This window comes from Lethenteron reissneri, chromosome 44 (assembly GCF_015708825.2).
Source record: "Lethenteron reissneri isolate LAM-NWPU_2019-01 chromosome 44, ASM1570882v1, whole genome shotgun sequence".
Lineage (NCBI taxonomy): Eukaryota > Metazoa > Chordata > Hyperoartia > Petromyzontiformes > Petromyzontidae > Lethenteron > Lethenteron reissneri.
The window spans coordinates 3,720,481-3,746,809 of NC_083822.1; the positions used below are offsets into that span (position 1 = coordinate 3,720,481).

At 48.1% G+C, this 26,329-nt stretch overlaps 2 protein-coding genes across 2 annotated transcripts in view; one reads left to right on the plus strand and one right to left on the minus strand.

Moving 5' to 3' along the window:
* Window positions 1-5,130, plus strand: part of LOC133353421 (guanine nucleotide-binding protein subunit alpha-13-like) — a 40,309-nt gene extending 35,179 nt beyond the window's left edge. The window contains exon 3 of the mRNA XM_061569671.1: window positions 387-5,130. Within this exon, the coding sequence (XP_061425655.1) occupies window positions 387-956 (570 nt within the window). The 3' untranslated portion in view covers window positions 957-5,130. The remainder of the gene's footprint in view (window positions 1-386) is intronic.
* A 4,674-nt stretch (window positions 5,131-9,804) lies between these two features.
* Window positions 9,805-25,596, minus strand: LOC133353533 (archaemetzincin-1-like). The gene is made up of 7 exons (XM_061569849.1): window positions 25,276-25,596; window positions 20,473-20,785; window positions 19,369-19,542; window positions 17,662-17,790; window positions 16,264-17,036; window positions 11,923-12,099; window positions 9,805-10,677 (listed from the first exon to the last, which is right to left on the minus strand). Exons 2-7 carry the CDS (start codon window positions 20,780-20,782, stop codon window positions 9,925-9,927), a joined length of 2,316 nt encoding a protein of 771 aa, XP_061425833.1. The 5' UTR covers window positions 20,783-20,785; window positions 25,276-25,596; the 3' UTR covers window positions 9,805-9,924.
* Between the last annotated feature and the right edge of the window lie 733 nt (window positions 25,597-26,329).

Here is a 26,329-nt window from a genome sequence, read left to right on the forward strand (position 1 = left end):
TGCATCTATCTATCGGACAACCACTGTTGACTCCCCCACCAGAGTTGTCGTCATTTGTATCAACCCCAGAGGGGTGATTGGTCTTGTAAACACCCAGCCAGGACTTGAACTGACACACCTCTGATTGTGAACCGCTCACTCCACTGCCGAGTCACCTTGCCGGTTATGTAATTTGCGAGCGATTTTCTAGTTTAGACCGTGACGCAGGCACACACGGCCTTCTATCTTTTTTAGAACGTCACGAGATCTCTAAACGCCCCCTGCCAATCCAGTTAATACACCGGCAGTCTGAACCAGGGCGGGCGCCACTGGGCACGAACCGTGAGCCACCGCTTGACAAATACCCTCCCCTCTGCTGCTGCTGTTCCCTCGTTCTCCCCACACAGAACTACCTGCCGAGCAGACAGGACGTGTTGCTTGCTCGCAAGGCCACCAAGGGCATCGTGGAGCACGACTTCGACATCAAGAACATCCCCTTCAAGATGGTGGACGTGGGCGGGCAGCGGTCGCAGCGCCAAAAGTGGTTCCAGTGCTTCGAGGGCGTCACCTCCATCCTCTTCCTCGTGTCGTCGAGTGAGTTCGACCAGGTGCTCATGGAGGACCGCAAGACCAACCGCCTGGTCGAGTCGATGAACATCTTCGAAACCATCGTCAACAATCGGACCTTCCAGGGCGTTTCCATCATCCTGTTCCTCAACAAGACGGACCTGCTTGCCGAGAAGGTTCGCATGACGAGCATCGCGGACTACTTCCCGGACTTTGTAGGCTCGCCGCATCAGCTGGAGGACGTGCAGAGGTTCCTGGTGCGCTCCTTCGACTCGAAGAGGCGCGAGCGCACTACGCCGCTCTTCCACCACTTCACCACCGCCATCGACACGGAGAACATTCGCTACGTTTTCGAGGCCGTGCGGGATACCATACTGCGCGACAACCTCAAGCAGCTGATGCTGCAGTGACGTTAACTCGGCTCCTCCCCACCTGCCCCCCCCCCCCAAAGCTAACCTTTCAGTGAGCACTGCGGTGGCCTTTTGAGTCTGGGTTGATGGTTTCTTTGAGTAATTGTGAATCGCTACAGGCAAGGGCTTCTCAAACTCCACTTCTTGTGCCTCGCGCCCTGCTGCAAGCTTGCAATTGTACCAGTCGGCCGTCTGATGTGGACTACGTGCAATTTCGACTCAAGTTGCATTTGAATGGAGAAGAGTGGTTAGTGTGGCGACGAGGATGGAGCTGTGGCATCGAAGCTTCAGTTTTGAAAGCCCTGGTAGAGACACTTGGCAGAAATGCGATTTAAAACAAAAAGCACTTTGTTGAAAAAAAAAAAGACCGGTTGAAAGAGAAATCTGACTAGATATTCAGAATTAGTTTTTATTTCCAACTTACTGAGGCTCTTTGACTGAAACGTTTTATTTCAACAAGTTGTATTATTGTTTTTTCATGTATTCTGCCCACATTACCCTCTACGTTAGCCTTTTCCTGTCCAAAAGAAGAAGAATATCTCTGGGAAATCGCCTCTTTGTTTTATTTCATGTGAAAGATTTTAATTTGTTAAATCTCTTTTTTAGATAATCCAGGTTTTATTCCCTTACCCCTTTTGCACAATATCGCTTAATCATTGTTCATCCCAGGGCAAATGAGGCTGCACTCTGGTAATAGAAATAAACAATGGGCATGCCATATATTTTCTAGATTCGGTTATCCTCATTGGAGGAAGCTCTTTGTGCTCATTTGTAAGAAAAAACTCTTGATCAGAATGTTGATCTTATTCCATGAGTGTCACGAACTTGTATGGGCTTATGTTTACGGCGTTCCGTGATGCATGTCATTTTTTAGCTGCTTAGTTTTACTACGGCCATATGTGTAACGAGAGGGCTCTTTTAGGCCCTCGCAGAAAGATTATAGGGCCCACTTTAAAAGCAAAACAAAATTTGGTTCTAGCTTGGAATTTTTTTTCGATTTTAATGGTCTCTTTGCCAAGATGGTTCCTGCTTATTGCAGCTCGTGACATGTAACTGTAGGAGAAGATCTGTGACTTGACCACATTGCAGGAATAGTGCCATATGTATAAGTGTAGGTATATAGTAATAATAATATAATCCGCTAGAATATATTTGACACCAAATTTTGTTGTTGCCGAACGATAGTGGGATTGGTCCGTCCGCTGTTCTGCTTCAAGGGAGTCGATGTTCACGCCATGATGGTTCATTGAGGACTCGTCACGTAACAAGACAACGGTTCCTGGGCTTGCATGGCTGAAAGGTTCTTTATCATTCTGTCCGACACAGGAGCCTGATTATAATCCTCCCAAGTTGCCTTGTACTCCTTTTCTAATCGGCCAGAGCTCAGCCTTTGCATTAGGAGCTGAGAGAGACTGTGAATAGTAACAAACACACTGTACGCGATTGAAAACATTTGTTTTAGACTGGAAGATACCACTTAAAGAAAATCTTTCCGATTCGTGTATTGTTTTTTGTTCCATATGTATCTCAAACTTAGCATTTTGTATATGTTTAACTTGCCTTAAATCACTCAAGATTTTTTTTTATTATTTAATGGAAAAGATACTTGATTTTCCATTTTGTTTTTAGAATTTTTATTTTTACTAATTCTTTGGTACAGTCTCGTTTTGAGTGCGCACACCTTTGCACGCACACACGCCTACATAGGCTCTTCCCCAACCACTCTGCTGTCCTCTTTGCAAGCGTCCAGCCGCCTTGGCAACGGTCGACCACGCCTTTGTTTAACACAGCACGTCTCTCGCGCTCTCGCTCGGTGCCTTCCGCGCGTGGGTTTCCTTATTTATGCAAGGTGTTGGAGAAGGGGGGGGGGCATCGTAAATGGTGTGGTTGTGGGGCGGGGTACTCTCGTCTCCTCTGCCATGCCAGCCGCACGCTCGCTCGTACAAAGATCTTTTTTTCAGGACGTCTGGGGTACAAGGTTAAGGAAGTTAGACGCGGTGTGGAGCCCCGACATGTTCCAGAAAGTTCCACGGAGTGGCCACCGGGCAACGTCACTCGCCACACTTTCAAAATCTGCCGCTTTCGGTTTTCCTGATGCCGACCATAGCTCTGTGTCAGCCCACCGCAACCCCCGGAGAGCCTTCAAGTCGCAAGGCTTCTTCTGCAAGTACACATTTCAGGGATATTTTTTAAAATTGTTTATTAATTGATTCTTATGGTAGCTGAGGCGTTTTGGACATATACGTACATTTTTTCTCCCCTTTAGTCATAGTCGCTATAATACCCGTAACTTGTACTGTATCGTCGTCATGTATTTTTTGTAAGCTTTTAATCTATCTGATTTAAAATATAACACGAGTAAATAGGGCTTATGTTTTTTTTTTGCGCTCCACAGGGCGTAGTGGAACATTAAAATGTAAAAAAAAAATTGTTTAGTTTATTCCATTTATTTCGCGTCGTTATTTTACGGCAAGCGAGTGTCGTTATCGTCTTCAAGCCAGGTGGCGACGCGGGGGGGCATCAATGAATTGCTTTGCCGCAGCGTGTTGCCTCGGGCGCTGTCGACGGCCAAACTCCGCGGAACCGCGGGTGCCTTCTGCTCGTCCTCGGCAAAAGAACGTCGCCTCTTCCGTTGTTGTCGATGTTGTATTATTACCCTCACTAATTGCTGTTGCCGTGGTCGCAATTCAACCTTTTTGCCAGTCTTCCCAATTTGTGGCCGTGTGTGGTGCGCGCGCACATGTCGTCCAATCGGTGTGCTGCAGCTCGCCACTCCTGACCCCCTTCCCCCGGGGGGGGGGGCCCACATGTTGCCTGGACGAATGAGCCATTGTGTTTGTTGTGATGAAACCGCGCGCCTCCGCCTGCCCCCCCCCCCCCCCCCCCGTTACCACTGAAGCGTAGGGGCGCGCTCGTAGTTAGACGGTCGTATGTCATTGCCTTACGCGCGAATAGCGGCTTTTGTCGTGGGCTTCTCGCGGAAAAGTTAATTGGAAGTTGGGATTATGAAGCGTATATATATATTTTTTGTTTCCTCCGATGACAGTCGATGAGAAGAAGTAGCAGCTGGCAGTGCGGTTATGGAAGCAGATTAGGGAATGTACATATAATGGGTGTGGGGGGCACACATCTGAATGCATCACGTGGTATTGTAACAATTGCGGAGTTTTTTTTAGGCATACAATTATAGTACATAATACCGCGCGCACACACACACACACCGTGTTCTTAACCATGTCGTGTTGCCTTTACACTTGACCGTGGTAATTAATATATGTGCAGCCAGTAGCGGGCGCTGTTAAGGTCGAAAGGTTATGCCAGTCCATTGGGACGGATGAGAAAGGGGATTGTCCAGAAATCCGCGGAAGAGCCAACCTTTTAAGCTCACCGGTTCGACCTTTTACTGATCACTGATGTCGATCGGTACCAAATTAGAATTAAATTAGAGCGTGACAGCCACGTGACTTTGCATCAAGAGGGCCAACTCCCATCTGGATGAAAATGAGTAAGCAGCAAGAAGGGGGATGAATGAAACAACCCGTGTGAGAACTGTCATTGTTCTGAAGTCGAATCTTAACGGTTTGCTAGCTTCTGCGGATTTCTTTTATTGATGGTGATGGAGAGGGGCATTGCTGCTGTGGGACTTTTAAGCAAGTGATGGTTTTAGATTGAAGGTCTTAGTGTAGTGCTTAGCATGGGTGGGTGGGCCGTATGCACTGCAGCTTGTAGAGTCAATGGTTAATGGGCTAAGGTATGTGTTGTTGGCTAGAGCAAGTGAGTGGACGTAATGTGATTGTGGCAGGCATAACCATATTATACACATGCTAATATCCTACTCTTTATTAAAATAATAAAACTAAAAAGTACCACATATTAAATGTGCATTCTTACCATTTTGTTGTACATTTTATGTTCCTATTTTGGTAAATTATTACGTGTAAATTGAATTACGCTTAGGTTCTTTTTGTATTAAAATTACAATTTTACTTTCCATTTTTGTAGTGTTTTGGACGTTCATCTGGCTTTTTTTGGAAAATACATTATGGAAGAGTTTCACACTGTCAGGATGGAATAAGCCAAACCTAATACCCGCTTCTGCCTTGCGTAAACCTGTAACATAATCTGTACATACACAGGGAATGTACAATAAAGATGCAAAAAGTAGCCCTCGGCATCAAGTAGTTTGTGCTCCTTTACATGCAAGAGGGTGGCTGCGGTGGTCGGTGTGGATGCTGATTTGATTTGGGAGGAAAAGGCGAGAGGCCCATTTTCATTGAGCATTATTCATTCAAAGTTGCTGGCTCCGTCAATATCATGCAGCCAGTCAAAACTGCTTCCATTTGTATTCGGTAAAGTCACGTAGATAGAAAAAATTACAAAATAATAAAAAAGTGAATAAAAAATAATACATCACGACGTTTCGATCGCAACATAAGCAATCGACATCAGGATAAAAAAGAGGGGGAAAGCTGCTGAAAAAAAAAAGGTTTGAAATGGGTGTAGCCCAAGGGTCATGAAAGAAGTGGCCGGAGCTAGTGATGTTTAAAGTTATACATTTGCATTGTCAGTGGAAGATCGGAGAGCTGCCGCCACCTCGAGGACACCAGCAACGGCGGCTGTGTTAAGTGAGGCATTTAACCTGTTAATGTAAAATCAGAGTCGAAAATAACTGCTAACATCGGAAGGTACGATGGAAACATCACAGCCAGTTATAACTTAAACTGGTATATAACGGCCTTCCAAAGATTGCTAAGTTTGTACCCATCTTCTCTGTTGAAATTGTGTCTGTCTATATCTGGATGGCTTCATGAACGAATCTTTGCTGATAGCCAGTGGGCTTGCAGAGTACCTTCGTCTTGGAGAAATCAATTTCGTGTGAGCCCACCGCATTAAAACAATGATCAGCCACGGGGCTGAGGTATTGGTCCTACCGTGTTTTAGATCTGCCTTATGTTCACGAACATGGTCCGAGACATGTCGCTTAGTTTCCCCAATGTAACTGCTGCCGCAGACACAGCTTAGTTTGTAGACGCCGGGGTATTGCATGTCAGGGATCACATCCTTCACAGATGGGATCAGATGACGAATTTTATGTACTGTGTTAAATCGAACCTGGATCTTGTGTTTGCTCATGTTTTTGGAAATATTTTGGTGACCCCTGCTATGTATGGCAAGGTGATGGTTTTGATTGGGTCCTCAGGTGGTTCTTTCCCAACGGTTGGGGTGATAGTTTTACGGATTGTGTAGTCTGAATATCCATTCATCTTGAGGGCTTGGTGTACGGTGCTCCAGTTCACTGGCTAGGTGGTGATGGTCGGAAATACATCGAGCACTCTCGTGTAGAGTTTTGATGAGGGAATTCTTCTGGGATGGATGGTGGTGGCAGGTTTTAGGTAGGCATCTGTATGGGTGGCTTTCCTGTAGACAGTATCCCATTGAGCCATCTGGTATCTTTTCTATTAAAACATCCAAGAATGGTAACTTGCCATCCTTTTCCACCTCCATGGTGAATTTGATGGCTAGGTGTATGGAATTGATGTGGTGAGGAATTGGTTCAGAGCTGGTAGGCCATGTGGCCAGATGACAAACGTGTCATCTACGTACTTCCACTAGGACGGACGTAGAGTAGATGCCTGCATGGGATCTGTCTCAAAATTTTCTATGAAAACATTGGCTACAACTGGAGATAACGGAAAACCCATTGGGGTACCTTCAACTTGTTTGTAGAATATTCCATTCCAGGTAAAGTAAGTGTTGGTGAAGCAGTGTCTAACCAGGGCCGGTACATCGGCATTCAGTTCTTGTTGGACCAAATCTTCAATGATTGCAATGGTGTCAGGCACGGGAACTTTGGTAAGCAAATATACTACATCGATGCTAACGAGCAAATCACCTGGAGATAGTGAGATGTCCTTAATTAACGATACCAAGTGAGCTGAGTTAAGTACAGCTGAGGTGGTCTTACCAGTCAATGGTTGTAAGGTCTCAGACAGAAGTCCGGCAAGTTTGTAGATGGGTGAGTCAATGGAGACGATAGAACGAAGTGGTGTGCCTTCTTTATGGATTTTTGGTAAGCCATTCAATCTGATGACGATTGCGATCGAAACGTCATTTTTTGTATTATTGTATTGTTATTTTTTCTATCTACGTGACTTTACCGAAAGACCCAAAGAATATGAATTCCTGCAGTCACGAAAGCTTTAAGTCAAGATTCACTTAATTTGTATCAAGTTTAAAGGTTGCAGTGTCGGTGCGTTTTCATTGTCCGCACAAGGGGTGGCACGATGGCTCGTGCACGTGATCCAGTGCATCGGCGTGTCCCTGTTTAAGGCCTTGCCTGGTAGACAACCGGCCAGCCCGAAACGTGGAGACAAAACCAGCGTCGAAAGGATTCGCAAATCCGGCGCCGACGGCGCCTTTTTCATTTCCGCCCATGTCGTGATGACGCAAATACGTGTGACGCTCTCTCGCAACTCCACATACCGTGTAAAGTCAGTTCGCGTGGCTTGCAACATAACATCCGCTCGTAAAAATCGTTCAGAGGACAGGTATGTTAGACAAGGGCATTACACAATCCATGTGTGTGCGTGGTTTTTATTCCAGCTTTAAATTGTATTGTATACGCTTAAGATTGATTAGTTGTAAATGTACCCAAGGTTTTACTACGTAAAACTCAAGTGCAGGTGTACATTTATAACACCTGTGTATGTATATAGTACGTAATTATATCAAGCAACAGCAAGTACAATATACAATATTTAGCATTTCCAGTGTTCATGCAGATAAATAGACAAATAGTGGCATCGTTTCCATTATACCCCTTCTCACGTTTAATTGTTGCACATTGACGAAAATTGTCTATCGATAAATTGTCTGATTTTGGTCTGGGCACAATTCACAAACTAGAAGTGGATAATATTCTATCAAATGTATGTGGATTCATAACGTGGCACAGATTTTCCCCCAGGGCAAAACCGCAATGTATTGGCTTTAAGAAAAAAAATGACAGTACATTGTATTGTCATGTTTCGTAAAAAAAAAAAAGGCTACGCGTATTGACTGACCGCTCATCATTTTACAGACCTCAACCGTGCACATGCTGAAACAGCAGTTGTGAAGGGGAGGCAGTGCTGCACCTCTAAACCCGTTGCAATGATCCGTCCGAGTGGGGCGTGTTACAACGCAGCGTTCGTGACGACACCACAAGCACTGGCTGCGCTAACGACGTGGCCAGAAGAGGGAGCCCTCAATCCGACTGGAGTCCCACCGAACCTCGCGTTTCTTCCCGTCCTCCCGCGCAGTTGCTGTCACTCAGGGTCCAGCTTCCTGCTATTAGGGGTCATCCGTTCAGTCCGTACGCACGGAGGGGGGAGGGGGGGTTAACCCAAATGCGTACGCTTGCGTATGGGGGGTCTACTGACAATGTACGCTTAGGAAACGGGGGGGGGGGGGGGGGGGGGGGGGAGTAAAGCTTTGATAACACTCGTCAACAAAAAAAAACATTTTTTTTCTGGCCTGGACTGTTTTAGACTAATTTCAGGGTGCTGATTCCAAATCTGATCTCAGATTTGCTCTATCACATCTCATTTTTATGCTATCGGCATACCCCATTTTCATTGATTTTACCCGAAATTAACTGTCATTTATGATTGCAACTTGTTGCGAGTCAGTGACTGCTTTAGTGTTAAAATATGGTGCTGTATTTTTAGGATAGTGTGTTTATAATATCATTTATGTAGATATCCACATTTATTTAATATTTTTCTTCTGCAGTTTTTATTGAAAATGCAATATTTGATATCTCAAAAACCTGATGTGATAGACAAAAATTGATGCCAGATTTGGAATGAGCACCCCAAAATTACATTAAAACCGTTGGAATACCTTATGCCAGAAAAAATGTACTGACCAGTGTTATTTGTCTACATTGGCCTTTAAACGAGTTAGTCCGGCGGTGGACTATCTGTTTGCTTGAACACGTTAATATTATTCATCCTTGATCGTTTCTGCGTGGATTAAATATCGGCCGTTCGATAGGATTGGGGGGGGGGGGAGTGTAAAAAGTACGCGTGCCTACATGGAGGGGGAAAGGGGTCAAGTTTTGAGAGATCTTTGCGTGCCTACGACATGGATGGCCCCTTACCAACCCTGCGGTGATGCGTGTAGCACAGCGGCGATGATGAGCAGGTGGATGAAGACGAATGGTAATGATCGAATCTGGGCTTGTGGGGGGATGTCACAAGGGCTGGTTTTAGAAAGAAAGACAAAAAATCTGCAATTTGTATTCAAAGTACAGCTGGGACGCATTGTCCACTCAGTTGATTAGTCGGTTATAAATAATTTGCTGCATTTGTGCTGGTCAATGACTCGACATCCTTAAAAAAGTGTCGACCACCTCAAAATCTCGCTTCACGAAGGTGGGAAACCCCCGTACCTGTCAACCCCTTATCGGTGCCCTAGCTTATTACAGACCAATTCAGACCTTATTGGTCACCCCGTGTCCTTAGAAATCTCACGTTCATCCTACAAAGTCCCATCACAAGGGAATAAATGCAAACAAATAGACAACAACAAAAATTGCCCGTATTGAAACGTCTGTGCGCCGTATGGACCTGAACTCTCGATTGGACCTGACCTCTCCGTCTCCCTGTACAAGAATACGGGGTAGTAAACCATATGGGTTTGACAGCTATGACCCCCCCCCCCCCCCCCCCCCCCCAGGCCGACAAGCCACGCAAGGCATGACGCGGCCGATGCCGATGACATCGCCAAGCCCCGTCCAGCTCCCATCCTTGGTGTGTTGCTGAGAATTCCCCCCCCCCCCCCCAAACTATTTTAGGCGAGGCGTAGTAATTGAACCGATTATCGGTCGAGGAATGCGTATCGAAGTGAACGTTTCGCACCACCCGGACAGGCGCCTTTCATGGCGTTCTAAGCACGGAGAGCGCTGGAGGTTTGGCACATCGCTCTACTGGTCCGGCTTCCTGCAGCTGTCCCTGGAAATTCCCGAGATCTGACTGGGGGCGCCCTGCAGCGTCTTTCTCTCGCTGACGCTCAGCTTCGCCCTGAGGCTCTTGCAGGACTTCTCCGCGATGTTCCGCACCTCCGCCATCTGACGGAAGCTGCTGTTGCCCTTGAGCTGTCGCCTCAGCGTGGACACCCGGGCGGTGAGAAACCCCCGGAGGCTCCCGCCGCCACCGCCGCTGTCCACCTCCTTCGCCCTGGCCTCCGCCTCGCTGCGCCTCGCGCGACTCTGCCGCGTTCTCTCGCGCAGCTCCTCCAGCGCGCGGTCCCAGTCGGGCGGCGTCTCGTCGACTCCCTCCGCCTCTTGGCCGTCTTCCTTCTCCTCGTCGCCGTTCCCGGCTTCGTCGTCTCCTCGCAGCTGGTCCAGGCAAGCGAGCAGCCAGCGCTCGAACGAGACGAGAGAGCCACGCTCGGCGGCGTCCATCGCCGCAGTGTCCCCCGCGTCTCGCAGGGCGCCGTCCTCGGCCGCTGTGGCCGTGCGGTGTTCGTGGCTCGCCGGGGTGCCGCGTCTCTCCTCCGCTGTGGCCGTGCTCTCGGCCCTCTCGGTGGGCTGCCGGCCGGTGCTGTCACTGTTGTCGCCGCACAGCTGGGCTCGCGTGGCGGGGTGAGAGGCTCGTGGGGGTGTGAGGTCGTCTGAGTCGCCCGTCCCCTCGTTGTCGTCCGGCGTCGTTTGGCTGCGAACCCAATCCAGCAGACACTTGGCGACGGGCGAGAGACGGGTTGGGAGGGTTTAAGAGAGGTTGAGAGGATGAGAGGGCGAGAAGGAGAGTGAGTTGTATCCAATCGATAAAAGGTTGTTTTTAAAAATATTTTTTGTAAAGTCTCCATTACACCGTTGCTTGCTATGTTCAAGTTGAAGGCTTATTTTATTTAACCAGGTGACAACTCATGAGACCGGGATGAGTCTCATTCGCAAGAGGGATCTGGGTCACCAAAATAACGAAGCACAGGCAAGCGAGTACAGCAATGAAACGAATAGAAAGCTGAGCAAAACCAACCAAGCATTGGCTGGTTCATGACCACTCGATATAGGTCGGTAGCTTTGCCTATTCGTGCTGTTGGAGGAAGGTGTGTGAATACATATTCATCCTGTGGCACTTGCAAACCGCTTGGCTCGTAATGAGATTGCGATTTAAAAATCCAAATGAGATTGCGATTTAAAACCCAACTGATAATGGACGCCAACTGTCGTTGATGTGAATACATTAACCCCACTCCCTCTGGTCCTCGCACCTGATTGCCTCACAAGTGACGACTTCACGGGAGGATTTCTCCGAGTTGTCGCCTGATGATGCGAGTTGTAATTACCGGCGAAACGACGTACTCCGATTTGTAAATGTGGGTTTACTCTCCAACACACCGGTGTGCTGAACTAGTAACTGTTTTGCCTGCTTTGTTTAAGTGACACACCTTATTAATTGGCTGTGTCGGGTGGTGGCGGGTTTAATGACACATTTACGCGATCTAACCCAAAAAAAAAACCTTATGGATAATATTGATCGCGAAAGCCTACGTCTTAAACTGATTTAAAATCCTGCTCCACGGGTAACCTATCGCTTCAGTCCCCTGATGTCGATCGAAACGAGTACCACTTTGTGGGAAGTCATCAGTAGTTTTCCTATAAAGTAGACTCTTAACCCCCCCCACCCCACTTGATAGGAATGTGGAATTTCCACCACTGGGCTCATGAGACAAGGCCCACCGAGCTTATTTATTTATCGCAGCCAAACACTCTTAAACGCATGTTTCTAAATGTGCAGGGGAAAACCGGAGGATCCCGAGGAAATTCCACGCGACCACGGGGAGTGAGAGACACGCAAACTCCAAATATACAGCAGCAGCAGGCGTCGGGGTTCGGGATCGAACCCACGACCTCCTGCGTACCAAGCGAGGTAGTTCACATCTCGCCCCAGTGGCACCTGCGAGCTCCCTCCTGCCTCACCTGGTAGCGCGGGGCGAGGCGGAAGGCGGCCACGTGGTGCAGCTTGTGCAGGCACACGGGGCACAGGTGCGGCGGGCGCGCGCGCGCCACCGCCGCGCTGCGCGCGCCCTGCATGACGCACGCGAGCCAGCGGCAGTGCGCCACGCCGAGCAGGTGGCACGCGGCGTGCACCACCGCCTGCGGGACACGGGGGGCGGGCACCAGCGTGGTAGCCCGGCCACGGAGTCCATGAGCGCGGGTCGGAATATTTCACTTTGTCGGTATCCTCCTGAGGTGGGCCTAACTGTAGTGGTTCCATATTAAAAACAAAAATACTTGGGCTTCTGCTTTCGTGTGCCTGATGTCGATGTAAAGCAACGGCTACGATTACACATTCAGGTGGGTGAGCCAGACGGCCGCATCAGGAGCAGCGGAGTGCACCGCTGCGGTGTGTCTCCTCTGTGTTTGTGTGTTGCGTGGTTTATGTTGTTAATGGTCTGTTCTGGATGACCACAGTCGCATTTCACCTGGCAAGGTCGCACTGAGCTACAGAGCTCTTTTTTTTCAGAAGCGACCTGGCCACAAATGATAGCTCACCGAAGTGGCTTGTCACGTGGACATTTATAGCAGTCAAATACTCTTCTTGGTTCTTTCGGTAAAGTCACGTAGAAGGGAAGTAATAAAATAATAAAAATAAAACATAATAAAACAATTCTCACGACGTTTCGGCCACAACGCAAGCAGCCGTCCTCAGGTGAAAACCAGGTCCGTCGAGGCGACAGTCTGAATGAAACAGCACACGAGCTTGGAGCATATATATAAGCTGGGCGCATTGACAAAGGAATTTGCATATCAAAAGTAATTTAGCATATTTATGGGAAATGCAGGAATGTGATTAGTACTGCATATGCATGTGCATTGTGCAGGATTAACAGCATCAAAGGGAGCTGCAGTTACTGCTGCTGCAGCAGTTGCTGCTGCTGCACTTGCTGCTGCTGCTGCAGTTGCTGCCTTATCCATTTTAATATAACACTATGTATTATTCTACCCACCCTAATGTGTATCATACTGCTATATGTTTACTGTACAATTACGACACCATACATTACTCTGCACACTGCACCATGCCAGTGAGTGGAACGCGGTCTGAAAGTCACCGTAAACGTGAACACAATCAGTTAAGATCCGAAATGGTTTATTACGTCCTTCCAATGATTGCTAAGCCAGAATCCATCTTCTCGGTTGAAATTGTCTGTGTGTTTGTATATGTGGATCGCCTCATGAACGAATCTCTCATGATAGCCAGATGGCTTGCAGAGAACCTCTGTCTTGGAGAAGTCAATGTCATGTGAGCCCACTGAATTGTAACAGTGATCTGCCACGGCTGAGGTGTTTGTCCTACCGTGTTTCAGGTCTGCCTTATGTTCACGGATGCGGTCCGAGACATGTCGTTTGGTTTCTCCAATGTAACTGCTACCACAGAGGCAACTTAGTTTGTAGACGCCAGGGTACTGTATGTCTGGAACCACATCTGCAGCAGCAGCAACTGCTGCAGCAGCAGTAACTGCAGCTCCCTTTGATGCTGTTAATCCTGCATAATGCACATGCATATGCAGTACTAATCACATTCCTGCATTTCCCATAAATATGCTAAATTCCTTTTGATATGCAAATTCCTTTGTCAATGCGCCCAGCTTATATATATGCTCCAAGCTCGTGTGCTGTTTCATTCAGACTCTGTCGCCTCGACGGACCTGGTTTTCACCTGAGGACGGCTGCTTGCGTTGTGGCCGAAACGTCGTGAGAATTGTTTTATGTTTTATTTTTATTATTTTATTACTTCCCTTCTACGTGACTTTACCGAAAGAACCAAGAAGATGAATCCCTGCAGTCACGAAAGCTTTAAATCGAAATTCAGTCAAATACTTTTAAACGCGTGTTCATTCTCAATGTGGAGTGAAAAACTGGAGGACCCCGAGAAAAAATATCGATGCGACCACGGGGAGATAAACATGCAAACTCGACATATAGAGGCGGCAGAGTTGGGATCGGACCCACAAACTCCTATATACCGGGCGAGGTCGTTAACATCTAATTTCTTAATGTAGTCAACAACCGGGAGTTGCGTGATAGCCATTTCAAATGAGTTGGGTTATAAAATAATGCACTTTCATTCGCAATATTCATATTAATACATCGTTGCTGCTGAGGTTTTGCTACCTCATGTGGTACCGATTTCTACTCTGGCCCGTGGACTGAGCGCACAAATTGTGAACTGCAGCTGTTGACTATTGAAATAATGGACTACTCGGTCTAAAACTGAAACTCAGCACGTTTGGCGATAACACTGCGCTAGATAGAAGAAAAACAAGATACGGGAGGCAGCATGTCTGGAAATGGCACTTCTTCATCAATGTTGCCGATGGTATATTTGTATGTACATTTCCTTTGAGGGCAGTGTTATTGACAAACTTGTCGAGTTTCTTTTATTATTTGTGTTTGCGCACCGCTGCTAAAGCAGTGCAACGAAACATTTCGTTTAAGATCTTTCGGTAAAGTCACGTAGAAGGGAAATAATAACAATAATAACAATAATAACAATAAAACATAAAAAAAAAATTCTCACGACGTTTCGGCCACAACGCAAGCAGCCGTCGTCAGGTGAAGAACAAGGCTGTCGGAAAGGCATTATTATTTTATTATTTCCCTTCTACGTGACTTTACCGAAAGAACCAAGAAGATGGATCCCTTTCAGTCAAGAAAGCTTTAAATCGAAAAATGTCGTTTAAGCATTCTACTGTGAGGAATCAAGTTATAAAATCGCAAATCATTTGCAGGAGTAAATGCAATGATTTCCAGTGGCGTCAGACCCCGCGATGAGGTTGATGATGACTTCATCAACCTCATCGCAGTCCCACATCACCGCTGAACGTGCACGACTGCGGGGGAGTTTCCTGCCTTTTTAGAGTCCAAGATACCCCCCCCCCCTCCCCATTGTTAAATGGCTGCCAATTAATCGTGTTTACAACAATCATTTTTATTGTTATTCTTGGTTCTTTCGGTAAAGTCACGTAGAAGGGAAATAATAAAATAATAGAAATATAAAACAATATTTTAATGTATTATTTCCCTTCTACGTGACTTTACCGAAAGAACCAAGAATATGAATCCCTGCAGTCACGAAATCTTTAAATATTTTTTTATTGTTATTGAATAATTTCTACACTACATCGTCATCGTCAGCCACCGTGTGCCCATGGATGAAGGCCTCCCCAAGCCATCGACCATCCTTCCCATTCCATTCCCTGGCTGCCACTCCGTCATTACTCTTGACCACCATCCCATCAAGCGACGTGTCTTGCCAAAGCCCCACTTATTTTTCTTAAAAGTTTGAAATAATGTTAATATTTCATCATCCTGCGGACTTGTCGCACGGTACTTCACTTGTGCTCCTATTTACTGTGAGCCCTCCTCTCATCTACATCCTCCCGTGTTCCCTCCCTACCATAGGAACATGTCATGTCCATCACTGGCTCGGCACCAACCAAAGGAATTTAGCACCGCTCCACGGAGACACTTGGACTCTGATAGCCACATTCTCGTATTGACGAAACAACTAAGGCGGATAATTTTTTGTGATTTGAAGCCATTGGTGTTATTGAAGACATTGCAACATTCACATAAAATCAGACAAAAACATATTTTCGTCGAGATGCAACCCCATTGCCGGGGGGAGGGGCACTCGAGGCGACTCAGTCGACTGCTAAAGCCAAGTCCACGAAATTTGGTATTTTTCTTTTTACAATTAAGCGATGGGCGCCCACAGCCTATCCTTATACATCGGGCTTGAGAGCCAGAACAGAATGCAGACAAAGGCAGATCGTGTGGTTACTACTTCTGTGTTTCTCATTTGTTGAAAGTTTGTTTCACATCGAACCGTGTCAGGCCCCCTGCTGAGTTTCTCTATGCTCCTTTCAACGAGGTCACGGGTTGTCTAGATACAAATTTGTCCCAAAATGCCAACCACACGGAGTGACGCAATCACATTGTGTGCTCGCGACTGACCTCTCCCTATGTGTTATGTACTATGTTGACCCTCCGTACGTAGCCGACCGTGCTCATCGGAGGTGCGGGGGAAGGACAACAATCTCAACACAAAAAGCAGTTCGAAAGAAATGAGTTTTCAATCTAGATAGAGGTAACTCGGCTTAAACACAGAGCTGGGTTAGCTTGCCCAACCTTAAAGCTAGTATGCTATGCACCATCCTCAACATCAACTCCTACAATTGTTCAACAGCAGGACTCGTCGTGACGACGGAGTCCTGAGATGCCCTCATCGGAGGCATCGGAGGCATCACTGACCTTGCACGAGTGCAGGAGGAAGTCACCGCCCGGCGTGGCGGGCAGGGAGAGGCCAGCGAACCAAGCGCCGTCGCCGCTCCGCGCAGGGTCCAGACGGGCCTGCAGAAGTCCCACCACGGCGGGCGAGTAGCACCGCACGAGGCTCGCGTTCGCCCACGGGCCCTGCGGTCCCCTGGGCCGACACCAGGCCTCCTCCTCTTCCTCCTCCTCCTTCTCGTTGTGGCCATCGCTTGCATCGGCATCGCGATCCGGCGCTGTGGGTTCACTTCCCGGAGGTGGCAGCTGCTGCTGCTGTTGTTGGTGGTGGCATCGTTGCTCATGTTCATTCACAAGTTCATCTTGAGGCTGCTGCTGTTCTTGCCGTTGCTGAGCATGTTCATCTAGCTGTTGATTTTGTTTCTGCGACAAATCATATTGGTCTTGTTGGTGGCAATCTTGCTCGTGCTGATTGCGTTGTTGATCTGGATTTGTCTGCTGCTGCCGCTCCAGCTGCTGCAGATGTTCTTGCTGCAGCAGGTGATCTTGCTGCTGTTGATTCTGTTGCTGCTGCCGCCCTTGATTGTGCTTCTGATTATGGATCTGCTCTCCACCTTCCTGTTGCTTCCGTTGTTGCTGCTGCTGCTGCCACCATGGGCCTCCCATGGGGAGCTCCTTGGCATGCCGGGGCATGACGGTGAGGCCCGGCCATGGAGGAGGCCGCTGTTTATTACCGGCCTTGCGCAGCCGCTTGTCGAAGTCCGGGTCGAGTCGCGCCAGGCTGCACACAGCGACCCCTGCACCGTGGTCAGGAGAGTGAGTGTGGAGCGGTGGTGTTGGAGACATTGGCGCATTGTCGCGTACAATCTGACTACGGCGCGACGTGCCGGCGTTATAGAATACGGCACTGGTGCCAACGTTGCACACTATGGCACTGTGAAGCCAATGTTAGACAATCGAGGTCAAGATGAAAATGTGATCATGGCCAAAGCCAGCGATGGCGTCACACCTTGCCAGCATTTTCTACCGTCTGTCAGACCCCAAGACTGTTGTTCGGTTACTGAGCATCCTCCCAAGATCTGCCCTAACGGAATCTCACCGTCCAGCTATAGGCCTCACCTTCAATCATGGGACCCGTGGTAGACCATTCCGATTTTTTTTTTCTCGGAAATTGGCCTTGCCCCCAGCCTGCGCACGTGTCCCATGACTGCAGCGCTTTATCCCGTCTTACCAGCACCTGCCTCGGACACTTGTACTCAAATACCGGTGACTTATTTTCGAGCCGTGACATTATTATTATTATCATCTCTGATCCATGACGGACAACACGGCACTAATTACCAGTGTCAAAAGAAATACGGCACTGATGCCAATGTTAATGAACGGCCCGTGTCCCTGGTCTAGGTCATGGCTTGCAGGCACCTTCTGCGGGCAGGCACTTCTCAAAGACGAAGTCGGCGGAGTTCCCAGCGTACAGGTCGGCGAGAGTGAGCCCCAGGAGACAGGAGCGGCCAGGAGCTCGCAGCCCCTTCAGGTAGTGCAGCAGCCCGTCTGCGGGGCGAGATGCACTTTACACGGTGCGCCCATAAACGGCTCGTATCGCTCCTGCGAGCACATTCACGCAGCGCCTACGATTAGTTCCCGCGCCTCCGATTTGCGCGGTTGGCTACGTGCGGTTGCGAAGGAAGTTCAGCATACAATCATTTTCAGGAGGATCCTGAATTTGTTTGGTTAGTTTGTGAATTATTAAACAAGGCCCGGAGGCTAGGGCAATGAAGAATGTATTCACTTTTTAATGAGGTGGTCTCTTGTCCTAGTTATTTGTGCTGCTTGTGGTTCCCCACGATGGTGAACAGTGGGTTGATGGCTGTTTAACTTGTGGGGAGGAAACCAACATAACTGTGAAAACCCAAGGGATAAAAACCGCCAACAGTGTACAAACATTGGCAAGCGCCGTCTTGCAAAGACTAAATTATTTGGCGGTCAGTAGATGATCTCATGCACACAGTGATCTGGGCACAGTCCACCAACCTGCGTCTTGCATCATTGGGTTATGTGTGTGCGTTACTGCTCACTGGCAAGACTGGACTGCGTCGAGGAATGACTCGTGACCAGTGCCATGCCTACCCCATCCCTAATCAACTAGTGGCTAACACTAGGCCTACCCCATGCCTAATAAACAGGTTAATTTCCAGTCCATAAAATATTAATTGCTCAGAAAACCTTTCATCGAGGTTTACTTTGATTGGCTCGAGATAATTCTTGTCACTCCATTCCGTTGCTCACCCGCGTTCGCTTTAGTCACCTTATGGTTAATGCATCGTCGGCAATAATTGCCCGAGTGGATCATGGCCTTCAGAGTTGGCAAGCCTGGCGCCATGGTGCCGAGATGTTAACTACCTCGCCTGGTACACAGGAGGTCGTGGGTTTCATCCCGACCTTGACGCCTGCTGTATATTTGGAGTTTGCGTGTCTCTCTCCGCGTGGTCGCGTGGATTCTCTCCGTTTTTTTCCCCCTCCACGTTTAGAAACGTGCGTTTAGAGCAGGGGTCGAGAACCTTTTTGACTGGGAGAGCCATAAAAGCCAAATATTTCTAAATATCTTTCATTGAGAGCCATATAGTATTTTTAACGTATAATACATTAAATATGTCTTACTTTTAATGCGACTTCTGGTGCTGCATGGTTTTGCTGATGGCCTTGTAGTCTGGTTCATACGTGGTGAGGTTGAGCTTCGTGCAGGCGTGACCCGTGAAATTTATCTTCAAAACTAATTTCTGTTTACTTTAAAATGACACAGTATTATTAAGTAATATCACAAGTATTTTAAAATCAGTTCCAAACGGATTTTTTAAAAATTATTTTTCCAACTCAAAATTGTCTGGGAGCCATATGCCGTCACTGGAAGAGCCATATATGGCTCGCGAGCCATAGGTTCCCGACCGCTGGTTTAGAGTATTTGGCTGATATACATTTCCACGTGATAAGCCACTTAGTTGAGCTATCATTTGTGGCCAGGTCGCTTCTGAAAAAGAGCTACATAGCTCAGTGCGGCTTTACCTGGTAAAATAATAAATGGTTTTAGTTTACTGTGTGTGGGCCCGTGTACGTGGGCGTGTGCGGACTTGCCGGCGTGGATTTGCCAGTGACCCGTTCGCGCGTCGCGGCGGCAGAGGCTGCGGCTCTCGGCGACGTCGAGGGGCTCGTTGAGGCGCACCGTAAAGCCCGGCAGGAAGGCCTCGGCGTAGCCGCGCACCGCCGCCATGAAGGCACGCGACTTCTCGCAGCCGGTGTCCGTGAAACCTGCGCGAGAGTCGTCGTCGTGATCATCGTTGTCGTGATCATCATCATCATCTGTTGTCGTCGTCGTGGGTCTCCTCAACCAGTGCGGTGCGCTCCCCGCCCCCACCCCAATGCTTTCAAGGGAGATTCGTAGGCTGCGGCATGGATACCGTGCAGGAAAAAAACATTGAATGCCTATGAAATATAAGCACTCCATTGTGCTGACAAAATACACGGTTACTTAAAGCAAATGCCTTACCAAATGCACACTAATCACGTCAAAAACTGCCTTACTAATCCTGCAAGGACTGGTGACGTGTCCGTGATTTCTCTGCATTGTGGCCCGAGTAACCGTCGTAGTTGGATGGGTGACAATGCACCACCCTGCAATCTGCGGTGTCTCGGAGCACTTCTAGACGCGATGAGCGACTTGCATCACATCATCTCAAGCGTTTGAGGTGCCACCCCTGTCGACAACCGTCCCTGTGTGGCAGCAGGTGACTCGGCACCTGCCGGCAGGTGAGCGTTACTCTCCCAGGCAGGACGCTGATAATTGCTGTCCCTTGTCCCAATTGAGCGATTTGTAGATCTCCCGTTACGACCTTTTTGTCAGCATCCAAAATTGTGAAGACAAAAAATAAGAATACGTTTTTACCCTCTCTGGCAATACAACAGGAGGTGTAAAGATGTTTAAACACCAAATATAAACCTTTTGCAAGGCATCAAGTCTGCATTAACCACACGTACTTATGACAAAACATGCAAACCAACATGCTCTGATAATTTATGCAAAAGGTCTACGAACATCTTGACACTTTGTTTTATTGCCAGAAAGGGTAAAACCCATTCTTATTATTTTGTAGTTCCTACGTGACAAATTCTTTGTCTCACGATTCATCCCACCTCAGAGGGTGACGGACCCCCCCCCCCCCCCCACCGCCTCATCCTTACCCAGAGGCTGCAGGTGCAGCGTGGGCCGGGGGGTCCCGTGCAGCGCCCGGCACCGAGGGGGGCAGCCCATCGCGAAATCGCGGAATCCTTGCGGCTCTTCGGGCCACTGGCAGAGCAGCCACGCCGGTGGGGCGGTGCCGAAGGGGCCCTCCTCGCCCCCACGGTGACACCGCGCCAGCAGGGCCCTCTCGCCGCGCGACAGTCGCTCCCGATAGCGGCCCGCGAGCGCCTGGTCCGGACCGCCCGTCAGAGCCTCCATGAGGGCGCGCGGGCCGGGGCCCGGCTCCGCGTGGGTCCACAGCGAGAGCATGGGCTGCGCACACACCCACGACGAGCAGCGTCACGTCTCTGTTGGGAGCGCGCCCGCACGGGGCCACCGCCTTGTTCAAGGAGAGAATGGAAAGCCCGGTGGAGTGCCACTGTGGAGACAGGCTGACCAGACGGGACATGGATCCCAAACGACATCCATTCAGCTTCTCGCAATGATGTGCTAAGGCTATCGTACCTGCACATGCACTAATGGTTTTACAATATGCAAGATGAAGGGGTGTAATGATTGACCTCCCTCGTGACAATGCGGTGAATCGTCACCATGCAAGATCAGGATTCAATTTAAGCATCCTTTTTTGTATTGTGGTGAAAGTTATGGTCTCTAGTGGCGATAGAGATCACGTGAACCCATTGTTTGGAAAATGCATCAATCTAAAAATGTATTCGGACACGTATTCGATGCATGTATCTTGAGTTTAATCCGGCTTAATAGAAAGGACGATACGTCATTACCCAACCTATATTTTATAGCACCTTTCAAGTTAAGTACTTCTCAAAGTGCTTATATAGGTGTTATAAAACATAACAAATTAAGAGATTAAAGTGAGCCAAATAAAAGACAGCTATTTGTTGAGTATTCAAATGAAGTTAAAAACCTTTTCAAACAAATGCATCTTCAGGCGCAATTAAAAAGGGGTATTGAATCAGTCAATACAGTCTTACTGAATACAATGCAGGTCCACATTTCCGACCAATCCCTGCAACTTGTGAATAGAGTGACAGACCTCGGATGTAAGGAGACAGGAGGTCAGTTAAGTAATGGGGAGTGAGACTACATGAAGCAGAAATCGACTCAATTACCGATTGTGAGCACGAGTAGTGTGAGAAGAGCATTTCAGTGGCTGGTTTTAGATTAAATAAAGGTGTACATCAACGAGGTCGCCGCCAGATGGCTCGGATGTCAAGAGGTCAGAGCGCTGAAAGTGGCATTGCTGAGGTCCTGGTCTCAAATCGAGGTGGCAGCCTCTGATGTTCTCCAGCCCCATGGGTTGATGGTCTCAGTTGAGTCACGAATGATTGCACACACACCAAAAAAAAATCCGTGATATTGTTTTCGTGCGCTTAATTTGGTCAAATGCCAGCCCGCAGAATCAAAATATCTGTTTGACTTTTCACGTGGCCAAAAACATGAATCTTACTGGCAGAGCGAGTGGGAAAGTGCCTCCCTCTACTTTGAAAACAAATTTCTTTCGAGCGTATTTTTATGTTCAATTGGTTCTCATTCTCCCCCGCACTTCCAATTAGCGAAATAAGTTCAACATACATACTGTGTTGACCAGAAGCCACTGAAAGGGAAATTGTGGCTCCGTGTTATCCACTTCCACGGACCATTCTCTAACATAATGGGTTGCTCTGCTCAGCGAAAACATATTATTCGCCTCGTGACAGCATGCTGATAGCACGATCGGCAAAACATTGTGGGAAGAGACAAGAAGAGGCGTGGACCAACTTCCCAGCATTGGGGTAGGGGATGAGGCTACATTCATGAATACTTCAGAGGCAGATTAAACATACGCTTGTTACTTCATGGATAGGGGCGTAAAAAGGTCTAAACAACAACTCCCAAGATATCTGAATTCGAATTCAGGAATGTTCAAGTTGACGTCTGGAACTAAACACGATCACCTCTTCTTGTTTCTTTCGGTAAAGTCACGTAGAATGGAAATAATAAAATAATTCTCACTACGTTTCGGCCACAACGCAAGCATGTATTCATGAATCCCTGCAGTCACGAAAGCTTTAAATCGAAACGGTCACCTTTTTTTTATTTTTCTGAATTTAATTTGAAAAAAAAAAACGCCGTTGCATCCATCATTTAACGTCAGCAAAATACGCAGACGGAAAACCCAAGCGGGAGAATCATCCCAGACTCGACTAGACAAAGCATGCGGCGTGGAACGAGAGCGAGGGCAGTGAAACATTGAGGACAGCACGCACACGGCCCCGTGGCTCGTGGCTAGGCCTCGGCAAGGTAAGGTAATTGTACCCTTTTTACCGGGTAAAAGGGTAAAGGTAAAGGTGTCGACATGCCAAGGGGTAAGGGTAAAGGGTAGGGTAAAAGGTAAGCTCGTTGCTTTTTACCTTTTACCTTACCTGCTAAAGGGTAAAAGGTAGGGTAGAGTGATTGTATTGTGGTAAGGTAAAAGGTAGGGTAAAGGTAGGCTCGTTGTTTTTACACTTTTACCTTACCTTGCCGAGGCCTACTCGTGGCTCAAGCTTTGAAGCGTTTAGTCTCCTTCAGCGTGTTGAGGTTCAGGGATGGACAGGGACTACTGTTGGAGAGTGGATGCTGCTGTGCCATGTTGAGGCATAGGCTCACACAACTGACTTGACCTGGGACTACGGTTCTAAAGTCCATCTCTGGGTTTTCCCTGGCAGTTAATGCACATTGGTGTTCATTGCTTTTTTATTGAAATCGCTAAGTGGCTAGCAACAGTGTCAGGTTAGTGCTTTCAATCTATCGTTGGGTGGAGCTCATCTGTTTAAAGTAAGTGGTGGAAATTCCACATTCCTTTGGTAGGCACGAGTCTCTCCATAAACTGTTGACCTTTGCTGCGAAGTGGTACTAATTTTATCAACCCCGGTGGGGTGAAGGGCTGAATCGTCCCCCACCTGTGATCTGAACCTGCAATCTTCCGATTGCAATCCATGCATTGTAATGTTTCGCCACTCGGACATAGTGATTAAAACAAGGACGGTAGATTAGTACGGTTGGATACGTTGTGAAAGAAGTTCAACGTCATACAATGTAAGCATGCGTTTCTAAAAGCTGAGCTGTGCTACGAGAGTAAGGTGCAAAATGTTTGTGTTGAGCAAGGCAGCTCAACCCAGGTCTCCTTTGATAAAGCATCTCCTGGTCTCTGTGGACTTGTATTGAGTTGTAAAGCTCGAACCGGGAATTGAGAGTCGGTCAGCCAAGCTGGCATTGTAGAGGCACGGATCTCTGTCACAGCTGATACCATCACCACCATGATCATCTGCAGTCATCATCATTATCAAAAGCATCGTCTTGAAATGTGTCCTGAGATACAAATGTACAATATTTAGATATTTTCAAACCTTAACATCAGGTTTGTGATCGTTGTTTTTATTGTTTGTGCATGCCCTTGTGAAACTGTAGAGCTGACGTTTGTCCACTGTAGAAGGATAAACAATCAGCCCTTTCCAGGCCAGACTTCCCAGACGGAGATGATGATAATGACATGGAGACGATAATGGCATAAAGATCACCCAATTTACGTTTTCCGACATTCTTTTTCCACGTTAAAGCAGACGTTATAATTTGTAATAATAACTTTTTTGGACTTGGTGGCATACATCCAAATGCACTGATCACCATTGCAAAATAAGAGCGTGGGGATTTTATGCGGCAAATATCACAGCGATAGAAGCACTTCAACATGCAACGCATCTACTCTGGAATGCCCTTCTCAACGGTAAGACATGTTTATGTCAGTGGTATGTATGCGGGCATATTTCATGAGTTTGAGAGCGCGTGTTTATGTCAGTGAGCACCCGCGTGTGTATGCTTCAAGGCCGTAATTATAATAAATATTGGGGAGGACACATCCCCCCCAATATTCAAATGTGCTCAAAATGTCCCCCCACAATATATTGCGATAAAATAGATTTCTGTTTATATCTTTGTGGTTATGGTTGTACTTTATTAATCCCTAATATCTGTCATTACATACAATGAAACAAGAAAAGGTAAAAAAAAACAGCAATGTAATACAATAGACTATTAGACATTATTGTAAAAAGACAATTAAAAAGTTCATTCTATGTGGCAGGAAATGGCAGGAAATTAGTTTTCAAATTTTGATTTTTTTCTGGGGGGGGGGGACCCCAAGCCCCCTGGAAGATTTGGTCCCCCCAATGTTGGCTCCATGGCTACGGCCTTGGTGTGCTTGGCGTGAATGTGTGTGTACGTGTGTGACGGGTTATAGGCAGGGGGCAGTCCAGAAACATTCACAGTTGTACCGTACAATGCTACGACTTCCATGTCCCCAGCCTTTACCAATGTGCACAGCATGGTGAAGTTTAGCCAACTAACTTCCACGACTCACATGACATGGGGGGGGGGGGCTCATCCAGCAGTAGATTGACAAGAATGAAAGCATAACTGAGTGTGCGCGTGTGTCGGTACGGTTACACGTGCGAACGCGTGTTCAGCGTGAGCGTGACACACGTGCACCTCCGATTGGCACGGTTGACCACGTACGGTGCGAAAGAAGTTTCAACGTACATACGAGTCGTCACCTACGCGCGCAAACAAAGCCACAGGTCGTCGCAGCAAGAGTCCGAGCGATTTGATGTTCCAACACAAACCCTCGCTGACATCCCTCATGCACTGTTGCCCGTGGCTACCACGACAATATCCACGTCTGCCCATCGTATCCCTCGCCGTGGGCCACAAACAAAACCAAAAACCCCACGCGTCTAACCACTTGCGGTGATGGTGCGACTCACGTGAACGACCCCTCTGGAGAAGAAGCCGCGATGAGCTCGATCCGAGGCGGCACCTGGGGCCGCACGAGGTCCCCCGCCCCCCTCCCCGGAGTTTGACAACAGCTGTCGACTTTGACGAGAGCTGTTGAGTTTGACAACAACAGCTTTTGACTTTGACGATGGTTGTCAAGTTTGACAGTGTTGAGTTTGACGAGAGCTGTCGAGTTTGACGATGACAGCTGTCGAGTTTGACGGCTGTTGAGTTTGACGATGACAGCTGTCGACACGTGCTGTAACCCCGCGCTGTTTGCCCGACGCCGTTACTCGGCCCAGGAGCGCAACTCCCGCGCTTCGTATTCCATGAAGAGAGGAGGGACCCGCAGAGCCACAGAGTAGGCGAGGAGCGCTGCCGCGTGACGCCGAGTTTCCTCTCCGCATGACGCGCAGAGATTTCCATCGCCCCCCCATTCACCCCCCTCCCTCCCCCCCTCTCGGGTCCCACAATCTCCTCCCAGGTCGGCTGGGCTGATTGTTTCAGTCGTCCAGCGAGGCAAACAGGGTTCAATGGTATAGAGCAGAGAAACACGTTCCTGCGGAGGGAGCTGGTAGGAACGTTGGGTTGCTCGGTCAATGGCCAGGGTCAACGGCGGCGTGGTGTATTCCGCAAATATGCCCGACTGTGAGGGCGGGCACAAGCCGGCGTGAGTAGGTTAAACGTTGAGTTTCATTAGGGCACCACGGGGTGACCAGCCCCTCCCCACCCAGCCCCTCCCTGCACGACGGACGGACGGACACAATAATCCCCTGTGGGCTGGTGTAACCAGGAGGTTCCTACCAGTATGAGAATATGTATTCATACTGGAGGAATCCTATGAGCTCTCAAGAACTTTTCGTTTCCTTCGCATAGATGTCCCAGTCGTGGCGGGTTAAGAACGTTGCAACAACAAACAATACAACAACAACAAGACACGGCAGTAGTGCCAAGTGCAAGGAAGTAAACAAATCGCCCAAACACACACAAATAAAACTCAACCATCCCCATCCCACCAGGCAAAGCGCACTGAAGTTTTAACTT